Source organism: Astyanax mexicanus, chromosome 7 (assembly GCF_023375975.1).
Source record: "Astyanax mexicanus isolate ESR-SI-001 chromosome 7, AstMex3_surface, whole genome shotgun sequence".
Classification (NCBI taxonomy): domain Eukaryota; kingdom Metazoa; phylum Chordata; class Actinopteri; order Characiformes; family Acestrorhamphidae; genus Astyanax; species Astyanax mexicanus.
Genome location: NC_064414.1, coordinates 26,901,467 through 26,926,938, shown reverse-complemented (window position 1 = coordinate 26,926,938; position 25,472 = coordinate 26,901,467). Strand labels below are relative to the sequence as shown.

At 36.8% G+C, this 25,472-nt stretch overlaps 1 protein-coding gene across 1 annotated transcript in view; it reads left to right on the top strand.

Annotated features, from left to right (window-relative positions):
* Nucleotides 1-25,472, top strand: part of gfra4a (GDNF family receptor alpha 4a) — a 359,192-nt gene that overhangs the window by 287,640 nt on the left and 46,080 nt on the right. The window contains exons 2-3 of the mRNA XM_049481321.1: nucleotides 24,632-24,910; nucleotides 25,162-25,242. Of these exons, the coding sequence (XP_049337278.1) occupies nucleotides 24,632-24,910; nucleotides 25,162-25,242 (360 nt within the window). The remainder of the gene's footprint in view (nucleotides 1-24,631; nucleotides 24,911-25,161; nucleotides 25,243-25,472) is intronic.

The window sequence follows — 25,472 nt, the reverse complement described above, 5'->3', positions numbered from 1 at the left end:
ATTATATTAAAAAACATTACTACATTTTATTGCTCAAGCATGCTGTAATTAATAATGAATTAATACTAATAATGAATGTCTCAACTAGTGTCAGTTAATTAGTAGTTGATACATTCTGTCCCCACATCTCTGGACATGTTTGTTGGAGCCTGAATTAGCCTGAAGTAGCTGTCATACCTTTTTTAAGGTAAAAATGCAACATAATATTGCTTAAGAGGGAATACAAAAGGTGTTGGTTGGTTGTAAAAACTTTGTCATTTCTTCCCACAGCATTCCCAGGTCCTAGGTAAACAACCTTTGTCCATAAAACAATCTAAAGAGGAGAACCACTTTTAGTGGAACCTACTTAGAATAGGTTTGTGAGTTACCAGGCTTTGTCAGAATGTGTAAAGCACCTGTGAATCCCACACTTCCAACACTTAGAGAAGCCATTAACAGGTTCACTTACTTTTTCTAGCCTGCACTGTAGTTGTTCAGTTTGCTTCTATTTTAATAGATAATTTTGTGGTGTATCTAAACATTGAATTCATTGGTCACTTAATAGTAATCCATCCAGGAATTTCCAAATAGTTCACTTAAATTTCTACCAACGGAACACGAGCCTCTAAAAGTAATATAAAAAAAGAATCCAAGATAAAAACACTAGAGAAAAAAATAAATATTAAAGCTCACATGTCAGTTATGTCACTAAATGTGAAAGAGCTATGCTTTTTTTCTGATTATATCCATAGAGAGAAGAGGTGTATAAAATAATGCAATGCACCTCTAGCTTTTAGGCATTTCTAATAATATTAACACTGATACAGCCAATACCTATCTGCTCTTTTTTTTTTTTTGCAAGGTTTGCTTCTGTATTTATGCAGTGTTTCTACGAGCTAATAGATTTCAAGATATCTGCGATGAGCTACATTTAGTAAAGGGAATATTTCATTTTCCTACAGACTATCACTTCAACCCCCCTTCTGTTTCACTACTGTAAACACCTGCTGTCAGCTAATCTACTGGTGAGATCCCAGAGGAGATCAGCGTCATATGCAAATTGCAGATGCCTGATATGTCTGCGTTGTACAGAAATAGTGGGGCTGGAGTTATGGAAGGCTTTTCTCTAAGGAGATACTGAAGGGAACTGTAGTGACAACAAAGAACCTTGACAAACTCCAACTGTGGGTCTGATGTTCCTTCCTGTGTGGTTGTAGTTTAAACTGACTGCTCAACTGTGCAGTAGATAGATGTTCTAATCCATATTATGGTAAGAACTACTTAACTAAGTAAAGAAAAAAATACTTTAAGAAATGAAGGTCAGTCAATCCGAAACATTTCAGGAATTTTGAAAGCATCCTCATGTACAGTTGCAAAGATCATCAAACATGTTATGATGAAACTGGCCCTCTTTAGGAGTTCCCTCTGTTGCACAGGATAGATTCCCAGCCAGAGTTACCAGCCTCAGAAACCATAAGTTCACAGCACCCTAGAAAAGAGCTGCCTAAATGCTTTACAGTGTATTTTGGTTTATTTAACACTTAAGTTACCACATGATTTCTTATGTATTCATTCATAGTCTGGAGCACTTCAGTATTCATTTACAATGTAGGAAAAATAATAAAACAATAAGAACACTGACTGAGAAGGTGTGTCCGAACTTTTTGGATGGTACTGTATAGATGAAGAAAGGGCGGAGTTGGGAGCAATGTACTTCAACATGAAGTATTTAATGTTATAATTAAAAAAATAATTTATTTCAGAACTCCACTCCATTCAGCTTAGACCACAAATGCAGTATTTTCATAAAGTGAGCACACCTCTCACATTTCTGCAAATATTTTATTATATCTTTTTGTGGGACAACATTAGAAATTAAACTTTTCAATTAGTTAATGGCCGAAAGGGTCATAACAGTGCTAGATAGTGGTAATAATGGTCATACAAAATGTTGACACTTTATGACAGAAAAGACAGTAAGAGGGTTAAACAGTGAATCATTACTGCCATACAAGCTGTATACTGACTACTCTAATTTATATCCAAGTCTCATTTCTTTAGGGTTGCCCCAAAAAACATATGATAAAAAAATTGAGAGATAATGTATATCTCAGAATTGAACAGCAGTATTTCCCATCTGCACTTTTAGTTTGGTTACTGATATGTGATTAGTTTGAGCTGATGTGAATAGAGTACTCACACTGAAATAAAAACAGATCAAAACAGATCAAGAACAAAAAACATCTCTGCTGTTACTTTGTGGGAAACCAGTCCAGAATTTGTGGGAAGTCCAGAATAAAGAACCTTCTTCCTGTATTTACATTGCGTGTTTGCTTCCGTCCCCGACCAGTCTGACCAATAAGCAGTGTCCACACATATCCAAGTATTTGTGAAATTTCCCCTTCCTGTATTGTTTCTAAGAATCCACAGAAGAACAGGACAAATGGCCCAACAGTTAGAGCAGGTGAAATTAATCTAAATGCAAAGCTGAAGGACATTTTCTATTCTATGGAAAGCAAAAAATACTGGAGGCTTACAGAGAGAGAAATATGTGGATACATGTAGATAAAGAGTCTTAGACTCTTAGTCTCATATTAACTTGCTCAGAAACTCAAGAGTTGGCTCAGACCCTCTCAGAGACATGACTGACACTCAAACATCAGACACTTAAGACTCAGAGACTCACTTGAGCCCCAGAGACTCAATTTGGCCTTGCACTCAGGCACTTGAGACTTGACTGGGACTCACCCTCAGATACTTTATTTGGCATTGTAACCCAGACACTTGAGACTTGACTGAGACTCACCCCCAGATACTTTATCAGACCTTGCAATCCAGCCTGTCTCACTGGGAAGTTTCTTCTTTGGGTATTTCTCTTTTTCTGTCCTTTTCACATGTAATTGTGCAGTTGCTTGCTTTATTGCGTGTTTTGTGATTATTATTTTAAACAAGGAAAGTGCATTTAAAATCATCAGAAGTTGCAACACTCCTACAATGCTGTATTTTTTATTTTAGCGGCAAAGTTGTCCAAAGTCTGGGTTGGCTTTTAATTCACTTTGCCAGATGCTGTAGATAATTCTTACTTTTGCCATAGTCCCGATGATTATTCTATGATGTCCTAGAGTTTTTCATATCAGAATGGAGCTTTAGGATCTTACAGCACGGCTGTACATAAATGCTTTTTACCAGACAAAGATTTCCCACTACCTGACTAATGTTAGCTAACAAGTTTAATAGATGGATGGATGGATGGATTTATCGATGGATGGATGGATGGATGGATGGATGGATGGATGGATGGATGGATGGATGGATGGATGGATGGATGGATGGATGGATGGATGGATACTTTATTTATCCCGAAGGAAATTTAGGCATCCAGCAGCAACAACACAATACAATAAGAAACATACTCAGACAAATCAAAACACAGAAGAATAGAAAATATATAAGGCTATAAAACAAAAAAAAAAAAACCTAACTATACAAGGTAAGGATCTATCTGTAAACGGAGCAGTGCAGTAGATGTTGCTAATGGTCATAAATAATTAAATAATTAACAGAGTAACGTGCAATGACATTGATTACGAAAGTGAAAAGTAATAAGATTAAACATCTCAGCAAAAATGAGAATACTAGCTATTCAGGATCCATATAACATGCTTAAAAATTTTAATTGCTGTAGCAGTGCTGCACAAAGGACAGGTAAATGCATGATTAAATGCTTGTTACAGATGTTAGATCATTATCATTATTGTTATTTATTGCTAATAGAGACATCTTGATCAATTGTTGTGCCCTGATATCCTGATATGATCTAAGTATCATTGATGCTGAGTATAAGCTAATAGATTCATCAAATTAATAGTTAATTAATGTCATCAGTGTTAGCAAATTAATGCTGAGAACAATGCTGATGGTTGACAGTGAATATTGGATGCTGGTACTCTTCAGGCCCTCAGGTGGAAACAGCATTATAAACAAGCATGATCCTGTACTAAAAATAACTGCATGGGCTCAGGAACAACTCCAGAAATCAATGTCTGTAAACACAGTTCAACATGTAATCCACAAACGCAAAACCCCATATGTCAGCATCATCCAGAAACAAATTTTAAATGATTTAATATTAATATAAAACTTAGCCCATTTTTTTTATTTCTTTTTTTCTTGGTCCTTTCTGTTACTGTCTTTTTTTGTTCTTGCTTGTTTTCCCTAGTCTGCTTGTGTTTCTTAGCCACGTGTTCTGTAGCAAATGGCTCTGTTTTCTTTTTCTTTCTTTTGTCTCTGCCCAAGCCCCGCCTTGCAAATAGTGTCCCCGCCTGTCTCATTTGTAACCCAGCCCCCTTGTTATCCTCCCCAGGTGTTCCTTGTCTGTGTCTGTGTATATATGTTTTCTCTCAGTTTCTTCTCAGTTGTTCTTTTTGACCCAGAGTTTTGTGTTTTATTCTTGCAATGTTACTAGTTTGTTGTAGTTTATTATCTTTATTTTGTTTGTATGTTTGCTAGTCCTTGTTTTCTAGATATTTTTTTGTTTTGTTGTCTTAAGCCCTGTCCGGACGGGATTAGTTTCTCAGGGGGTACTGGGGATTTTTTTTTTCCCCTTTTATGGGGGGGTCCTCTGTGATTTTATTCTCGTCTGGAACAACCATGTACGTGTTTTTACTGGCTGAATTACCTACTGTTTTTCACTGATACTGGTCCTCCTGTAATTTTAGCTCTGAGTTTCGTCACCTTGTGCTTATTAAAATAGCTATTTGTACACTGCCATGCACCGTAATTACACTTTGATCTCCACAGAGATCCATGTAAACACAACAGCAAGTTGAAAAGGAGGAGCTACTGAACGTGATGGCATGTGACTGAGAAAGCCGTGAAAGTGTGAAATAGTTTTCACAGACGTCCCTCTGAGAAAATAAACCCTTAAATATTTGCTGCTTTGTTTCTTTTCCTTTGGCTTCAATTAAAACCAACTTTTATTTGCATCCTGCCTCCAACTCATAAAAAATATATGAATATAATTTCAAATATCCCCCCCCCCCACCAGAACCCTAAATGTCACATGGGTTAATTATACCCCCATTTGTTAATTACAAATCTGCTCATCTTCTCCTGAAGCACTCTTGTAAAATACGCTAGGTTATTTAAAAATAGGGGCATTGTTGTGTATGGCAACATGGCAATACAAAGCAATTTGGACTATAGAGAATCCATTTCTTCTGTTCACACAGGCAGAACAGAGGTTCTGATCTGGCAGGGGTAGCAACTGATCTGTCTGTTGGCCTTGGCTATGCTTTTTGTTTGGTCTCCTTCGAGTGCAGAAGAAAGAAAAGAGAGAAATCTGCATTCTGCAACTACAGTATTTTCTTTCTTCTAATGAGTCACAGCCTGTATTTCTCATCTCATTCCTCTTTCAGGGAGCTATTCAGAGAACATATTACTTCTGCTTTGTATGAAGGAGCACCTTTTGTCTCGTTTTGTTTTTTATTGGTGTAGTTTTCTTGATTGGCAGGTATATTCAGTACACCCACTAGAAAGCCATTAGATTTGTGTATATATGTAGCCACTTAAAAAACGAGTTGTTCTCAGGCTGTTGCCACAGCGCAGAGCTGTCATCACTCACTATTCTCAATTTACAGCAATTTGCTCTTCACTAGCCTTAAGTATTTTAAACCCAGAGTGGCCATTACAGCATGAAAACAGCAAACACTCTGCGAGTGCTTTATTAAACCATCAACAGAAAACACCAGTGGGGCTGTGCCTCCGCCAGATGGCAGGAGGTGGATGCTGAAGGCCCCACACAAGGACAAATTAGAAGGACACTCTGAAATTAACGATGACGTTACACTAATGGAAACATTCTTACAAGGAATCAAAGCTACGAGACACCAGTTAGCTGGGTGCATTGGCATTGCGTAAAGCTAATTGACGGTCATTAACTTTCACTCCTTGTTAGCATTCATTCCTAGTTGTACTCAACTGTTCTTTTAATGATGAAGTGTTATTTCATGTCCGGAAAGAGAATGAGTCTCTCTCTTGCTAGCAGCAGCTTGATCTTCTTTAATTATATTATACTTAATATATATACTTAACATCTTAATCCAATAATAATGCTGCTGGACACAAGAAATAGCTTATATTGCTGTCTGTCTGACAAGCCACACATCAAAATGTCTAACATCATCTAATATGAGACCTGCCTGTACCTGTATTTTAACATAATTTGATAAAACTTCACAATAAGGAAGTTAATCACTTCTAACAGAATGTCTCAATTAATTATTTATTAATTGACACTAGTTAAGAGTTATGATTAAAAAAAATCTGTTTTAACTACAGTCAATTAATAATTAGTTGAGACATTACTTAACAATTTATCAATGTGTATCACTGCTTTAAGTACTGTCAAGTAATGTACTTCTGTCAAGTAACTTTAATAACTTTAATAATCATTTTAAAATATCACTCTGTTTTATATCTTCTGTACTAACTCATACAATGCTCTTGATGTGTCTTTGAACATTCAGATTTGGGGAAACAAGCCAAGTTTAAGCACAGGCATCCCTTAACAGCAGAGCTTCAGGCAGTTTGTCCTTCTTTGAATTGAATGCTGTGGAGCAGAAATCTATCTGTGTTTTATCCTTTGATCCCGCCCACTACCCATTCCCCAGTCCTATACACAATAGCAGGCAGAAGCAGCACGCTGCAACCTTCTAAAAAAAAAAAAGCTCCAAGATCAGAGATTATCGATACTGGCAATGTGTTTGAAGAATGGAGGCAGCATAGAGCCCAGAAGGACTACAAGACATAGGCAAAACTAGCTAATTTTCTTTATTGCTTGAACTGAGTGCACTAGTGCAGTGGTCTGCATGAAACTGGGTTTTTAAGGAAGCAAGTATTTGAGCTATTTGAGGTAAAGTGATCCAGACTAGTGCTGCCTAATTCTGTCACTCTACAACATGGTAACATGAACTGCTATTAGTCACAGTAAATGAGCAGACAGGCCACAACTGTTATCTACCTAAGCTGCAACCAGCATAACAAAAAAACGAGTTTTTGGACACTCATGGCATTATACATTTGTGAATACGCCCTAAACATGATTGGCTGGATGAAATTGGTAAGCAAAACGATGCTTGAGACCACCCCCTATCTATCAGTGAAGAAGAAGGTGCCATTTTCTTTAAGCTGTAGACGCAGGAGATTTGCTGCTGTACCAGCTGTACCATGGTTCCATCCAGTTTTACTTTTTTTCACTTCTTCTTTTTTACTTCTTAAGTTTAACTTGGTTACTTGGAAAGAAACTTTGGTCAGGTTGATGGAAGCAATCCCATTTCTATTTTGTACACCTTGCCCTTGTTTTTTAAATGTAACCCTTCCCTGTGAAGTCCTCCCCCTAAGAATTGGAACAACCCTCCAAGCACCTATAACAGATATATAGCAGATATACAGCAGTTTTCTGCATATAATTAATTATATTTTATAGTTAATATAGCTAGTGGTTATGGTCATTCTTAACAAGGAAAATACTAAAATTTGTGGATTTCTTTGGTCGCTTGTGACGCCATCTTGCCAGTGATTTTCATAGGTCTTGATTTTAAGTGTGCCTCTGAAAAATGTCTGTTTAAAGGGTTTTATACCCTTGGCTAAGTGGTAGGGACAAGGGGTAAAATTAGATGGTCTACATCTCCCTTGGATTAACCTGAGGATCGGATCTCCTTCCATCCTCAGCACTTGGAATTGTCCAGAATCTGGTGTGGCGAGCCATCTAAGAACCGCAGAGAGAAAGAGACAGTTAACAACTATGACCAATCACATGCAGAAGATGCCAAATCTTGGAGTCTCACTGAATGTCCTTATCTGCACTGTGTTGTTAGGTTTGAACTGATTGAAAATCAGAAATATTGGGGAAGGCTGCCCCTTGAATGCCAGTTTAGACTGAAGACAAAGTAAAGAAACTGATGGCAGAAAAGCTAAACATGGACAGCACTAAGATTGAAATTGAAAGAGCTCATCGCACAGGAAAAACAGCAAATAACATGTCTAGATCACGTCCTATAGTGGTAAAATTTCTAAGATACAAGGACAAATCAACTGCTTTAGTAAATTCCAAAAACCTAAAAGGAAGCAACACATACATCAGCGAGGACTACACAGAAGCCGTCCGGCCAAAAAGGAAAGAACTAATTCCAGCCATGAAAGCTGCAAGAGAGAGAGGTGAAGTGGCATATCTAAGATATGATAGACTTGTAATCCATCCAGTCCCCTCTAAAAAAGGAAACGATGAAAAAAAAGAACATAGAACAAGAGGTACACGCACAAGAACATAAACATAATGGGTATAAATATGGATAAAAGTAGACTAGTAACATAATGTTATGTAAGACAAGCATGAAAATAAACATATAATGCTTTTAAAAAATAAACAACCAAAAGGTGGACTAAACATAGCACACCTTAACATATGTAGTTTAAGAAATAAAGTGCATGAATTATCAGAAATATTGGATAGATATGATCTACATGTTTTAGCAGTATCAGAAACACACCTAGACAGTACTTTTGATAATGGGGAATTGGCAATACAAGGCTTTAATATTTATAGAAAAGACAGAAACAAATATGGAGGTGGAGTTGCAGTCTACATCAGAACACATATCGCTGTAAAACTCAGAACTGATTTGTCTTTTAGGGAAGTAGAAGCCTTATGGTTGGAAATTCAACTACCACATATACAACCTGTGCTTGTTGGATGCTGCTACAGACCACCTAGTGCTGGGAGTAGGTACTTAAGTACGATGGGAGATATGTTAGATAGAGCATCAGACGGAAGAAGGGAAATATATTTTCTTGGTGATATAAACATTGACTGGCTGTCAATGTCTTGTCCAGTTAAAAAGAGGTGGTTAAACACATTAAAAACATGTGATATAAAACAAGTTGTAAATGTACCAACAAGAACAGTTATAAATAGGATGGGAATAAAAACCTCTACATGTCTTGACCATATTTACACAAATACAAAAAAATCAGTGTTCAGATGCCATATCAGTACCAGTTGGCTGTAGTGATCACAACTTAGTGGCAATAACCAGGAAAACCAAAGTTCCAAAAGCAGCACCACAAGTGATTAAAAAGCGTAGATACAGACAATTCATATTAGACGGTTTCATCAAAGACATAGAAGCCATATGCTGGACTCAAGTCTATAAGGAGAAAAACCCAGATGCAGCACTTGATACATTTATGAAATTGTTCATGCCAGTAGTAGAGAAACATGCACCACTAAAAAAGTCCACAGTGAAGAACATAAAGGCCCCATGGATAGATGAAGAATTAAAAAACATCATAGTCCAAAGAAATAAGGCAAAAAAGGAAGCTGTTAAAGATGGATGTACTCATTTATGGAAGGAATATTGTAAAATGAGAAATTATGTGTGTAAACTTAATAGGAAAAAGAAAAAAGAATATTATAAAGATAGGATTGGGGTTTCACTCAATCCTTTACACAATGTAAAGGAACTGTGGAAGACCGTGAATCGTATATTGGGTAGGAAGGGAAATTTGGCGCCATTTTCTATTGAGGTAGAGGGATCATTTATAACAAAACCTGAATCAATTGCTAATTATTTTAATGACTATTTTATTAAAAAGACACAAATCCTTCAAAGTAAGATGAGCAAATTAAATGGCGAACAGTCATGTAGAAGGATAAGGGAGTTAATAATGAAGGAGAAAAATTGTCAATTTAAAAATGGAAAAGTAAGCGAGGAAGAGGTGAAAAAACTCATTAGTACGATACAAAATGAAAGAACTTTTGGAATTGATCATTTAGAGGGGAAAATTTTAAAAATGGCAATAAAATACATAACTAAACCAGTTTGCTATATTTTTAATTTAAGTATAGAGAAGGGTATATACCCATCACTGTGGAAGGATGCAAAAGTGATTCCTCTACCTAAAGACAGCAAAGGTTCATTAAATGGACCCAACAGCAGACCTATAAGTTTACTACCAGTCTTGGGCAAATTATTAGAGAAGGTAATGACATCTAGGGTTCAAAATTACTTATGTGAGAACAACCTATTAACTAACTCTCAGCATGCTTATAGAAGAGGACATTCAACAGCCACTGCATTAATTCAGATGAACGATGATTGGCTAAAAGAACTGGAAGGAAGAAAATTAGTCGGAGCAGTTCTTTTAGATCTAAGTGCTGCGTTTGATGTGTTGAATCACGATTTGCTATTAAAAAAACTAGCCTGTTATGGGATAAATCCAACTGTAATATGGTTTAAAAGCTATCTTTCGGATAGGAGTCAGAGGGTTTACTACAATGGAAGTTTGTCTGAGAGTAAAAATGTAAATCTGGGAGTACCACAAGGAAGTTGTCTTGGGCCATTATTATTTTCGATATACATAAATGACTTGCCTTTAGTATTGAATGAAGCCAGGCTACAGATGTATGCAGGTGATACTACTCTTTATGCATCAGCTACCACAGTTAATGATCTTTATAATAGGTTGAATAAAGAACTAAAATCAGTAACAAGATGGATCAGTGAAAATCAACTAATACTAAATATACCAAAAACAAAAAACATTATATTTGGGCATAAATCTGTTGGAGAAACAAAGTTAAATTTAAAAATACATGGAGAAACAATTGAACAAGTTCAAGATGTTAAATTATTAGGAGTTATAATAGACAATAAACTATCATGGGGAAAACAAATTGAGAACATTGTAACAAAAATGGGAAGAACTGTATCAGTAATAAGAAGATGTGCACATTTTTTTTTACAAAGAAAACATTAAAAATAGTCATACAATCCTTAGTTTTATCCAACCTAGATTACTGTGCAGCAGTGTGGTCAAATGCAGCAAAAAACATTTAACAAAATTACAGATAATGCAGAATAAGGCAGCAAGAATGGCTTTATTGTCTCCATACAGAACAAACATAAACAAAATGCACAAGGAGCTAAAGTGGCTGAAGGTTGAAGATAGGTTTAAAACTAACCTTGTGGGACTCATAAAGAACACTATTGATCTAAAATATGCAGTGGGCCTTTATGATCAATTACAAAAAATAACACAGAGAGAAACTAATATTACCAGATACTCAACAAAAAATTACTTTAAACCACCAAGAGCTAAAACCAATTACATGTGTAAAACAGTAATTTACAGAGCCATTAAAGAGTGGAACTGCTTACCTGATTCACTACTGAACGCTAATAGCAAAACAAGGTTCAAAAAACTAATTAAAAAACATTATCTAAAAGACATGGACGATATATAATAATAATAATAATAATAATAATATAATAGATATATGAATATCTGTCCAAATGTGAACTATAAGGGATAGATTTAAAATAGCAATTATCAGTCATACCAGTTATTTATTTTCTTAAAAGGTTTCTTAATCCTACTATTATTATTTTGTGTATGTATTGTCTATGAAATTGTGTACACCTAGTATACAAATATATGTTGTACTCGTCTTTCTTTTTGTTTTGATTGCTTATTGTGTTGTAAAATTGATTTATTAGTATAGAACTTTTTTTGTTAGGTGTATTTAACTATAACGTGTGATTTATATTTATGTGTGAGATGTGAGTTGGACCTCAGGAAGAATAGCTGCTATTGCAATAGCAGCTAATGAGGATCCAAATAAAACAACAACAACCTTAATAAAAACTGTGGGGACACAATCAAGCATTTCCAAAATCCCTAGAATCCTCACCACAAATTACACCTATGGTGCTAACTGTCAAAGACGGTGTAAACGCTGTCGTTTGCGCTGCTGGTGCAAAGAACCTGGCAGATCCTATGATATATTTAAAACCGCTGAGAAACGACCATGTTGGTGTTTGATGCTTTGAAAAAGTAGTGTTACTATTTGTCATTACATGCTGTCTCGGGTTTGGGGGACGAGGGGGGATTTAGCACAATCTGGCAGCACAATGGCTGGGACGTTGTCTTTGTTTGCGTAAATTGGAGGGCATGCTGATAGGAAGCTAGTCAATCACACTGGGACATTGAGACTCTGCATTGTAACACTGCAGGGGCCAGAGTATCCACATACGCTTGCCTATGCAGATGCACGCACACACACTTACACACACACATCCTTATACACTCATTATTAGCACACCCCAGAGTGGAATGGGGTTTATATTCAGGTCTAATTGAGGGGAAGAGCTCAAGAGCTGTTAGATACGTGGTTCCCTGGGGCTAGAGGATGATCTGAGTGCCCATCATCATCATTGACGTAGTCATTGTAGTCATGTGAGCCTGGAGCCACAGGCAGACCTTTACTTTCACCTTCATTCAAAACAGCTTAGACAGATCAGTATGTATGTAGGGGGTGATTATTTTTAGTGATGAGACGCGAGAGGTATTGGGACCAATCAAGGTGACGAGCTAAACGATTTCCCTTCATTGCTTTTGGCGACGCTCCTTTTGAAGCGGCGAACGCGCTGTGCCAAAACGCTCAGCCTCGCGACCCTGCAGCCACGAGCCACTTCAGCACATCACTTCATAAAGCAATAATCTGATTATGGAATAAGCTATCGATCAGCGCCATCTTTCTCGCTGGATTAGCCTCCCTTTGTGAGGAGGGTTTCTTCTGCAAAGGTGACACAGCTGCTCCGTTTATGTGTTTATCTCGGATGAAGTGCAAGATCCCTACAGAGCTCTTAACACTCTTCTTTCTCACCTCCTCTGTTCTCCAGCCGCTCTCTCATTTCCTCACTAGTTAGCTCGCTCTTCAAGCCCACCACTCCACTCCCACTACTCACCACTGTGACTCATTCACTGTCTATCAGGTGCTGCAGTGGTGTATGTGTCTGTGTGTAGGTGTAGGTGTGTGTGTGTGAGAGAGAGAGAGAGAGTGTGTTTCACTGTGAAAACAGCACTTGCTTGCTGTTACCTACAGTATTTAACTTTTTCCTCAGTCTTCTGAATCAGCGAGCGAACTTGGCCGTGGATAAACTGAATAAAGTTTTGATGAAGTCAAACAGCTTGAGAGAATATCTGCTCATACACATCTGTAAACAGAACACGAACAGAATTCCACATAAACTGAAAGAGAAAATTGCATTTCCTTGAGAAAATACAGAACGGATGCACAGCTGAAGTGGGAGGAATAAGGGAAGAAAAAAAATCAACAGCAAACAAACAGCAGATGAGTGTGTGGGTCAGTATGGCTGTGGATTAGAGCAATTTACAGTCGTTAGGGAATATTAAACTCTAGGTCTTGGGTAGGCCTGTCACAATAATTACATTATCGGCTTATCGTACAATAAATGGACAATGTATGTCAGCATGTATGTTTCAAAGCACTGTTTTTATTCTATTTGATTTTATTTATATAAGATATAGGCCTGCATATCACGATTATTACATTATCGGCTTATTGTACAGTATATGCACTTCTCTGCAGAAATGTTTGCTGAGATTGATATCACCCATTATGTTTTTCTTGTCAAGAGAACCCATCAACATGGATGGCTACTAGTAGCATATTTAACAAATGTATTATTTCAATTTGAATGTCTAAGTATAAAAAAAAGACAAAAAATAAAAAATAATGGGGCCGATTCTAATCCCGGTCATGCAGCATGGCCTAGCTCTCTCTGACTGGGTAGATATGACTCTTTCCCCTCATCACTCTTAAGGTGATAGTGTCTGTGAGCTAGTGTATTGGAACCAGGCGCTACGCTTTCCTCAAAGTGCATTGAGATGCTACTCTGTAATGCTGCATTAGCAGCAGTTTGAAAAGTGGTGGTGGCTGACTTCACATGTATTGGAGAAGGCATGTGCTAGTCTTCACCTTCCTGGTGTTGTGGCATCACTAGTGATGGGGGATATACAGCTGAGTAGCAGCTGAATGGGTTGGGACAACTGGCCTAGCTATTTTTAATTTAGAAGTAAATAACAACAAAAAAAAATCAATAATATTGATATATTCACAATATATTGTACACTTATCATAGTATTATCTTCTATGTAATTGTAGTGGTTATCGTGACAGGCCTAGCCTTGGTCATGGATAAAAATAAATGGGATTGAAAGGGAAGAACAAGTCATGGAAACATGGGTAATAATGGGAGATTTTACCCAAATTCATGTAAATGCATCCATTAGATTGCAAATTCTGATGTTTTGCAGAAATAATATTTTGAAGTGCATTTAAAAACACCTAATGTATGAGCCAAAAAGTGCATCCTATAAATCGTACAATTAATTGAAATTTAACTCAACTTTTAAAAATATTGTTATTTAAAGCATTTATTTGCAGAAAATGAGAAATGGCTGAAATAACAAAAAAGATGCAGAGCTTTCAGACCTCAAATAATGCAAAGAAAACAAGATTATATTCATAAAGTTTTAAGAGTTCAGAAATCAATATTTGGTTGAATAACCCTGGTTTTTAATCACAGTTTTTATACATCTTGGCATGTTCTCCTCCACCAGTCTTTTACACTGCTTTTGGATAAGTTTATGCCACTCCTGGTGCAGAAATTCAAGCAGTTTATCTTGGTTTTATGGCTTGTGATCATCCATCTTCCTCTTGATTATATTCCAGAGGTTTTCAATTTAGCAAAAACATAGAAACTCATTTTTAAGTGGTCTCTTATTTTTTCCCAGAGCTGTATTGTGATGTTAGCTTTTCATGCTCTGTTTTCTCTGTCCATTTTCAGTGACCAAAAACAAAATGCAGACAATAACCTCTATATAAAATAGCATCCAGATACATGTGGACTGGGCCTTCTTTCTGCTTGTTCTTTGTGATGTTTTGAAGTTTCTGAGCTCAGTTCTGAGCTTGGTTCCTGGGGATTTCTTTCGCTATTTTAGACCCTTGCTCTTTTGCCTTGCCTTTGATCATGGATTTGTTGTGTGTATGCTTGCCTCTGCTGTGAAGACTAGAAGTGGAACTTTGTTGGATTGCCAATAGTATTACTCTGTACATTTATTTTCCCTCAACTTCCTCTCTGTTCCCTTCTAAAAGAGTGGAAGGTTTTAAGACTAACATAAGAAAAAAACAGCAAGTACAAAACATGACTAATGCTTCAACTTTATTACATTAGTGCATGTGATTAAAATGGAGACTTAAGGGCATTCTTTTTTTTGCACAAATTAATCATTTAACCATTTCATCCCGTAATTTATTCTTTTCGCAGAGCCTGATGAGGTGTAAGTGGTTTTATTTTGCAATGTACTGTAAGCACGCTTTCACTACTGCTGGGTTCAGAAGTTAGATTACATTTGATTTACTTAGCACATTAAAAGATTTAAATTTAAATGCATCAAAACTACCATAAGATATTATAATTCTTTATTAAAAGTAAAAAAAAAAGACTATAGACTGGAGTCTTTGCCAGGCATACCATACTTTTACTTGTATTTTTGTCTCCCTCCCAAAAATCATAAATAATCACAGAATATTGTTGTAATTAACATTAATCATTTTTCAAAGATTCATACAAATACAATCATATTTTATAATTTTGCCAATATTCGATGATAAGAAGAAAAATGTGATTAATTACATTTTTGTAGAATATTTTTTTTCCAGAATATTTGTAAAATAATTGAATAACCAATTAATGAAGTAAACCATAAATCATACACTCACACCAGTCTCCAAAATGAGATATAAATTATATATTATATAATTATATATTATATTATATAATTATATATTATTACAGGTGCACATTAACAAAAACTAGATTTTGAAAGGCCCAACAGACTTGAATCATGATCAGTTCTTCATAGAATTTATCTTAAATGGGCCTTAATCTGCCTTTACAATCAGTTTGGCCCTGATGTGAATGTTGGCTATGCTGAATGCAGCAGCTCTTACTGAGACTTTTCTGTAGAGGATCATACAAACTCTAAAAAACCTTTGAAATTCAGATGACCCTGAGCATGGATCCAGAAGGAGAGAGGCAGACGCTGCAGAAAACTCTCTGTCAAGGTCCATGTGCAGGTCATATGAAGTTCAGATGATTTCTTTTTAATTCTGCATGACAGGCGAATCTCAGCGCGATCCTGGTATAGAGCGGCAGCAGGTGTGCTTGATAGCTCCCTCCAACAAAGAGGAATTCTTAATCTTTTTAGTATCTGAGCTCTAATAATAATAATAATAATCCTGATATTGTGATGATATCGTAACCGTGTTTATGCACCTTTAAAAGCGTTTTCACACTTGTAGTTGGCTTCTATGGTCCGAATCAGTTGATGAGTTGATGTTTTCTCTCTCTGTTTGGTTTGGTTTCACACAGGCAAAAACTTAAAAGCACCAAAATATGCACCAATAAACAATGTGAGCACATTGTGTCCTCTAAATGGCCCATGCAGCAAAGATGTACAAGTAGTAAACCGAGTTGCGTGGCTGTGAGCAGTGAACGCTGCACAGACTGTGCATGTAAACAGCATTGAACAGAGACAGCGTTTGTTCATAGCTGTGGTAATTAGTGTTACCTGGCTAATATATCAGATTAAACTGCGCCTTATCAGCAGTTTAGCTCAAATAAAAGGAGTATATTTAATAGCTCGGATCACTTTCTCACCAAAAGCAAACCGCTCCAGAGTTAATTTGGGACCGGACTGAGACCACCTTCTCTAGCAGGTCTCGATCCAGTTATGTGTTTTGATCCGAACCCGAGTGCCATTACTGTTTTCGCACCTGCTCTATAGAACTGCACTAAAGTTACGAATGGACCAGAGTCCGTTTTAACCAGACCAAATAGTGCTGGTGTGAAAACACACTTAGTCAAGGAGAACATAGATAGGTCAGAAGGTCCAGACCAAACAAGGTACCTTGGGATGTATTTCTGGTCACTGTGTATCATATTTTGCAGATTTATGATGATTTGTTTGAAAAAATATATAAAATATTTATATTATTATAAAGATGCAAACTATTAAATTAAATGTAATTCAAATCTTTAATCTTTATTCAAATCTATTAAAGGCTCAAGATCTGCTGGCGCTTGCAAATTCCTCACTCGTATAACCTACGATTGGTTTCCATATAATTACTGAATGATAACCCTCTTATTTAATAGAGAAACCTCTAAGCATAATAGGGTCGAGAAGATTTAATGAAGCAAAGTGAGGCCAAGCCAAAAATGAATATTATAAGGTATTATAAGGAGTCAGAAACAATGGTGGCTCTTGAATCTCCGTAGAGCATCAGCCTGCATCACCTTGCTCTAGCTCCAATCTGATCCGCATCAAAAGTATGAGAAAATGTGAAATTATTTATATATTTAGAGAACAAAAGAGTCTGTCTTTTCAAAATATTTAAAAATGACTCAGGAATCACCTTTCACATAAAAATGCTTATCAAACAACCCAAATCAGAATTAAAAAGAAAAGAAAACATTTAAAAGAGACTAATTTACCTATTCAGGAACCAATTCATGTGATGCCTCCCATTTTTTGTCTTTCTAATAGTGATTTCTGTATTTCTAATAGCAATTTCTGTCTTTTTTGATTGATTCCTATGTGGAGTTGATTCTTGTCTTTGTAATGGTGATTCTTTTTTTGAATAGTGTTTCCTTCAGCAGTTCTTGTCTTTTATAAAAAAAAAAGTAAATTATTCCTGACTTGATTCTTATCTTTTGAAAATGACTAAAAATTGATTATTCAAAAGCAATTCCACAGTCTCTAGGTTTTGAAATGTATTCTTTAGTTGTTTTCTGACAAAAAGTAGTTTTGTCATTTAAAACATGATTCCAGGCTTTCATATAAGAATAATTTCTTTCTATGATGATTTATGCCTTTTAAAGATGATTCTTGTCTTGATGACCTTTAATGGTGATTGCTAACTTTAAAATTCAGATTCCTGGGTTGATTTCTGTCTTGACATACCAAATCTTTAGTCATTTCTTGAAAGTAAGATGCTGTCTTTTGAAAATGAAATCTGTCTTTTAAATGTTCTTCCTGAGGCTGGTGGTGTCTTTTAAATAGAGATTGTTAGTGAAATTTCTGTATTTTGAAAGGAGATTTGTGTCTTTTGAAATGCGATTGCTTTTGGTTAAAATGTCAATTCCTAACTTTTGAAAAGAGGTTGAAGTTCCACATGCATTTTGTATTTTTTTGAATGTCTAAATGTGTCTTTTAGGTGCTAAATTCTAGAATGGCTCTTGTATTTTATTTCCTTTGGCCATTTCTGTTTTTTAGAAAAGGGATTTCTGCATGTTTCAATTCCAGTCCATTCCAGTATTTTCTGTATTCTGAAATGTGATCGCTCCTCTATTCAAATCCTCTCAGCAATCGAAAAATGATTTGTCAGTTGATTTCTGTGATTTGATGTGCAATTCCAGTGTTGATTCCTGCAATTTTAAAATTGATTTTTGAGTTTGTTCTTTCGTTTGAAAAGTGAAACCTGAGGTAATTCCTGTCATTTAAAGGCAATTTATGTTTTGTGAAAATTTTTGGCTCTATTCCTGGTTTTATTCATATTAAAAAGTAAATCCTCAACAAATTCCTTCCAAATGGCCAGAAGGTTTTATTTCTAGTTAAGGCTCATCCCTGTAATTAACATGGGTGTATACTGTTCAATTTGTTTAACAATCAAGACTAATAAAGAATCAGGACAATCAATAACATTTGACAAGTGATTCAAATCCTGTAAAAGAGTGAAAGTGGAGCATTTTAAAAAGAGAATTTCAAAGAAAATCTCAAAATAAACTGAAAATGCAACTCTTTGCAGGAGTTCCAGTTCAGGTTGAGGACGGTTTGGGTCTTGTCCTGCTCCTAGTGTTGGTACTGGTTTTATATTGATGCACAGATCCTGAGATTCATAGAAAATCTTGAAGGAAATAATAATCTTGAAGCTATGGTTTCAGCAAGCTGCACTTTCCCATGATTACTTGTTCTGTATCTTAATACAGAAACATTTGTAAATTTTGTGCATACTGTATTCAGTGTAAAAACAGCTTTATTTATAAACAGAAATCAGCGTATATGATACAGCAAAGACTTTTTTCACAGTTACTGCATCTTCATGTCTGGCTCTGAATAGCATAATTATCGCACTTCCTCCTGCACCAGGGCTCACCAGATTTCAGACTCCCTTAAACATCTTCACTGGGCCTCAGCACAGCTAACATGTCTGGAGGTTCCTCCAGTACACACCAAAGTCTAGAGTCTATTGGGAATACAGTGTCACTCAAAAAATGTATAGTTTAGATCTGTGTGTGATCTTGCACACCTTACGCAGTGCCACTTTTTACTGTAGCACAGAGCTCCTCCGTGTGTGAGACTTTCGCATAGGCATTCAGTGGTGCAAACCAGTTAAACAAACATACCATCTACTACTGCACCTCTTCTATTCTAGAATTTGGATTAATGTAATTTTTGCACTGTAAAGCGCACATAAAATCCTTTATTTTTTCTGAAAATCATCAGTGCACCTTTTATTAGCAGTAGCAGTAAAGCCCCTCTGATGAAGTACAGCATAATATAGAAGTTTCAGTTTAGTTCTCCAGCTGTATGAAAATTAGTCGCACAAAGCGCTAGTTCTTTGGCCGTTCAGAGATGAGTATTATTGGCCTGTAGCCTGCTGCTAACCCCAGCTGCCGGAGAAGCATTAGCATTATCTGCTAACCACAGCGCTAGCTCTTTTGCTGTTCAGAGGCGAGGTTCCTCAGTGTAGCTCTGTCGGGTGCTAGCGGTTAGCTGCTAATGCTAATGCTCCAGCTTTAGAGGGAATCTGGAAATATAAGCTAACTGTAAATACACAGAAGTGCTTTACTCACCCAAAGAAACAGTTTTCAGAAGAGAAATCTGTGAAGATTAAAACCCAGCACTTGTTTTACTTGTCTGACTCATCTGAAATGTTTTGTTTACTTAACTTAGCTTGGCTTTACAGGTCAGTGAGAGAGACCTGCTGAGTACAGAAGGAAAACATAACGACACCCCTGTTGCCACTACTAGTTACTACCGGTAGTTACTAGTGTTGCATAAAATGTGCTTTATAGTGCAAAAAATACGGCAATTGTGTTTATGTACATGGTCTAAGCTATAAATCTGATTCCGTCACCTAATTGACAAACACTGTTATTTTCACCTTTTTTACCCTACCATATTATGTATACAGTATGATATAGTTAAGGTCAGCTTTTCAGACAGGGATTAAGCCTTGTCTTGGACTGCACAGCATTCTAAATTCAGATTGTCCTTTAAAAAAATAGAAACTGAACTCTACACTGTTTCCCGCTCTAAAATATCTTCTGTACAGCAGGTGTGAGGGCAGCCGCTTTAGAAAGAAGAACAGCTTGTATAAGACAATTTATTATAGCCACAGATTTACACGCATTTAGAACCCGTTCACTGCTCTGGGCGTTCTGAAACTTCCAAACCAAGCAAAAGTAAAAGTTACCTTGCTTCTAGCAATCTTAGCCAATAAGGATAATTTAATATGTACCTTTTTGTCTTTGTGCCCAGGGTCCTTAATAGCTGGGCACAAGCATCTTTCATTGTGTGTGTGTGTGTGTGTGTGTGTGTGTGTGTGTGTGTGTGTGTGTGTGTGTGTGTGTGTGTGTGTGTGTGTGGAATTGCCTGTAAGTGTGCTCCAAGGAAAATGCTACAACTCCTGCACTGTTGCCTTTCACCTTCAGTGTCATGTCTGGGTCGTTATTTGGTAATGTCATGTTAAGGCTTCTGACTGAGAGATCAACTATTCTTTCTTTTATGACATTTATGACAAAGATTTAGGAACTATAAAGCTACATTTTACTGCAGTTAATGAAATACTTTTACTCTACTCAGCCTTATTTTAGATATTTTAGAAAATCATGTACTGCACATGTGTAATATTTACTGTACAGCTCTCGAAAAGCAAATAAAATGCTCTAAATGACAATATTTTTATTTGGAATTTGGGAGAAATGTTGTCCGTAGTTCACAAAATTAAACAACAATGTTCATTGTACTGAAACATACCTATAAATAGCAAAATCAGAGAAACTGATTCAAAAAACTGAAGTGGTCTCTTATTTTTACCAGATCTGTATATTACTAATTTACTCATAGTAAGTATCCTTGATTAATTTTTGTTCTTTTGTACTGAAATATTTAGTAAAATTTGAATGGAATCACCAGACCACTACTATCACTTACATTTATACATCATTGGTTGAAGATAAGCATTAGCGGTCCACCTATGCTATTTAGACTGATAACAGTAAACAGTGTCTCGTTGCTATCATAACGACTGGAAACGCGCAAACTAATTCTCTAAATTAATATGGGTGTTTTTTTGGTGAAATATGAAATAAACCAACCAGTGTGTTACTTGCCATTCCCTTTAAGAACCAGATGTGCTCTTTGGCAGATGGGTATTTTAACAGCACAGTGCTTCTGCACTTCTCAGCAATTTACTGGAAGAGCAATGTTATTTTATTTTTTATTCTGTTTATTGTTGATGTAAAAGTTGAGTTTGTGCTTCTGCATGTCATTTTGTGTGCGTATAGAGCGAGGGTGTACGCACTTTGGGTACATGCAGTGCAGTGCTGCCAAGATAGCAATAAACCACTGTTGACTGTAGTCTCGGTTATAATCAGTGAATGGTGCACCTATGTTTTCTGTTGCCAAGATAACAATATGCCAAAAATAGATATATTCGTAAGCGCCTTTGCTATTTAAACCAGGTAGATGCAAGGTGTGAAAATAGACTGTTAATGGGGTGTAAGTACATACAGTACATACTGTAGATGTGTTACTTTATGTTTATTTAACATGAAGAAATGAGAAAAAGTTCAAGGGGTATGAACTCTTTTTTTAAGGCGCTGCATTTAAACGTTACTATCTGCTTCATTTTTTTACACTCATGCACTTTTCTCACAACTAAATATACAACTATATATAAAGTACAGAAATTAACAGTTTAATATAGAGATAAGATAAAGTAAGTGGTAAAGTAAAAGTGCAAAACGTGCAAGATGGATATGCAGCATAATGATGTGCAACTGAACAGGAGGCAATAAACAATTATAAGTGATTTGTATTCAGTGCGATGGGATGTGTTGTGAGGATGGCAAATGTAAATGCTATAAATAGGTATAAACTGTAAACAAATGAAAAAAAAAACATTGTAACAATTCAGAAAAGGCAGCAGCTTGTGTTCTTCTAACCACTATATCAGTTACTTTCCTAAGAAGAATCTATTTCAAATACTATTCTGATTTCTGTTTATTTGGATCTATGCTTTTAGGTGTTTATATATTTTATATATTGTAGAGTACCATGTGAGCAATACATCCTGACCCAGAGCTTCATACCTACAGTACCAGTCAAAAGTTTAGAAATGTAATATTGAAGACAGTTAAGCTATACAGGAACACATGTGGAATTATTTTGTAAACAAAAAAAAAATTGTTAAACAAACTAGAATATGTTTTATACTTTAGATTCTCTGCGATGGACTGGCAGCCAGGTCCCCGGCTCCCCCACGACCCAAAATGGATCAAGCATATGACGATGATTGAAATGATTTTAGCTTCTCCTGTGCACCACGTTTAGCTTTGAGGACAGATCTGCACACTCTTAGTATTTTAATCTCAGTGTCTTCATGAGGGAGAGTCACCTGGAATAGTTTTCTCAGCATCTTGAAGAAGTTCCTGGAGGTGCTGAAAAATAGCTACTGCTTTTCCTTTACGCTGTAAAGCCCCAGCTCATCTCAAACCACCCCAAATAACCATCTCAGTTGATCAGGTTTAGATCAGGGAATTGTGGAGAACAAACACTTTTTTGTTCACTATGTAATTCCATATGTGTCCCTTAAGTGATTTGATGTATTTAATTTTAATCTACAGTGTAGAAAATAAATTAAATAATAAAATAAAGAAAAGTCTGTTCAAAAACTTTTGACTGGTACTGCAGTGATTAGCTGATATAATCAACAATTCCAATTCCAAAAATGTGTAGACTCTCAAATTATAGTGTTGACTAATCGTTAGCTTGTAACAGCACCGCACTACACAAAGTGCTGGGGACAGAATCACAGTGGGAGAGAGGTAATTTAACACCATTTACACTCAACTCGATCTGTGTCTCCAAAAGTGCCCAAACAGAACAAATTACATATCTACTCTCTGATCTAAATATTAGGTTTTTCCACATTTAAACATCATCTGGGCATTTAAAGGGCATTTAAATCCCACATCAGTCTTCGTCTTTCTTTATATATCATCTGAAAACCCAAAGTAACCATTATTTGCAGTCCTAGTTAACATATTTGATGATCATGCTTGTCGTGGTGGAACTGGGTCATTTTAAAGCGTTTAAGAGAATTACAGTTTTTAAACACAAAAATGGAGAATGAATCATCAGACAGCAGCAAACCTTCACAATCCAAGTAATCCCTAACATCCCTGATGTTGAGAGGTCTGCAGTCTGGAGGTGGTCAGTCCATTGTTGTTTATTTAAGTAAGAGCTTCTTGATCAGCGCTAAATCCTTTCAGACCCACACACTTGAGTCATCTTCTCACATTTAAAGAATGGACAGAAATATGTGGATTTTTCTCAAATCTGAAATGATGGTGGAGCCTGTTTTTTATCTGCTTTAAAGCTTTAAATACTTTTTATACGATGGGGGGAGTTTGGGAGGTGTAGTTCTTGCACTAATAAAGGACTCATTGCATTGTTTTTAAATTCATTTTAAAATGTCTAGTTGTGGTCTCTAGTGTGAATGAATGCAGGTGAGCTGTTTTTTGTGAAAAAAAAGTGCTCTGGTGTTTCCATTTAGCCCTGCTTTAGATCACTGAATTACTGGTCTCTGAAGAAAGACAAGATTTGGCTCTTGCTTATGAATATTCATACATGCAAATATATCCCCTCTGATTGGCTAACAGCACTGCAGCTGAGAATGCCTAACTGCCTTCCTCAAAACTTAAAGTACAAAATGTTTTCAGAGGTACAGCCTTAGTTATAAAGATACAGCACTGAGTGAAGTTAACCCTTAAACTTCACTTAATGTCAGACTCTCAGCGAGGCTCTCTCCGCATTCATATCATTTCTGTCAGCTAAACTAACGCTACTAAACTCTTACCTCAGGTGATTCGGTGCTTGGGCAGTTTCACCACGTCAAAGCCACAGAGTCCACTTTATATAATAAAATCCGACACGAATGCACGATTTAAACATAAATCATTTTGTTTGCATTTATTACACAAGATAGCTAACATTAAGTAGCTCTGTAAACAGAGCTGTAAACTGAGTAAACAAAAGCTGTAAGCTCCTCCTTAGTTAACGAGACAGTGTCTTCTCTGCTGCAGCCCGGCTTTAGCTCTGCCTGTGGGCAGCCCCAGGCCGAAGTGGGCAAGGCTTTGAACTCACTGGTTGATGTAGACACCCTAACGTATCTCTGATCAACTCGTATTTCTAAGGATTTTCTTTTCTTAGCTACTGCAGACAATGGAGGCTGAGGAAAAGTTTCATATGCAGCATGCATGCACAACTCATAGAGAGACATATTGTATTTCATAATGAACAAGAAAAAGTGTATTTACTTCCTTGTGAAATAATATAAAAATATTCCAGGGTATTTTTGCGACAATAATGTTCTTGCCGGTGTGTGTGTGGGTCTAATTTTGTTGTTTTTTTTTCTGCTCTGTGTGTGCAGGATTTCCACGACTGGTTCTGGGGGGCCGGTGGGACTGCCTGACTGCAGGGGACTCGTGCTCCAGTGACGAGGCGTGCAGTCCACGGCTGCGGACGCTGCGGCAGTGTGTGGCAGGTGGCGGCAGTGTGAAGCTGGGGCCTGGAGCCCGTAACCATTGTGAAAATGCTGTGAACGCTCTGCTGGCCAGCCCTCTGCACCGCTGCCAGTGTAAACGCGGCATGAAGAAGGAGAAGAACTGCCTCAGCATCTACTGGAGCCTCAAGCAGTCTGTTCTACACGGTAAACACACACACAAACGCACACACACACACACACCCTCTCGAAAAAACACTCTCAAACCAGACACTGACAAAATCACACAATTACAAATACACATACACTGGGCCGTGGCTTCCCCAGGGCCACTTCACTGAATTATTCAATTGTATGTGTTCTCGTATGTGTATGTGTGTAACTGTGATTTCTCTGAGTAATTACATTTTTGTGTGTGTGTGTTTGTGTTCGTGTTTGTGTGTGTGTGTGCGGTGCAGGACTAAGCCTTGTGGAGAGTTACCCATACGAGCCTGTGGAACGAGGGTCTGATTATGTCCGTCTGGCTTCTATTGCTGCAGGTATGCAATTTACTCTACACACACAAACACACACACACACACGCACACACATGCATCAGTTAATCACTGTGAACATCCCTGCCAGCTGATACTGTATTTTGCAACTCCCCGCTATGAAAACACTGGAAACATGAAAGGCTGCAATCAAATATGCATGCTGTGTGGATTATGGGTTAATTGCGTTGTAGTCATATTCATGTTTCTTTAATTAGTTGCTTGATACGCCGCGT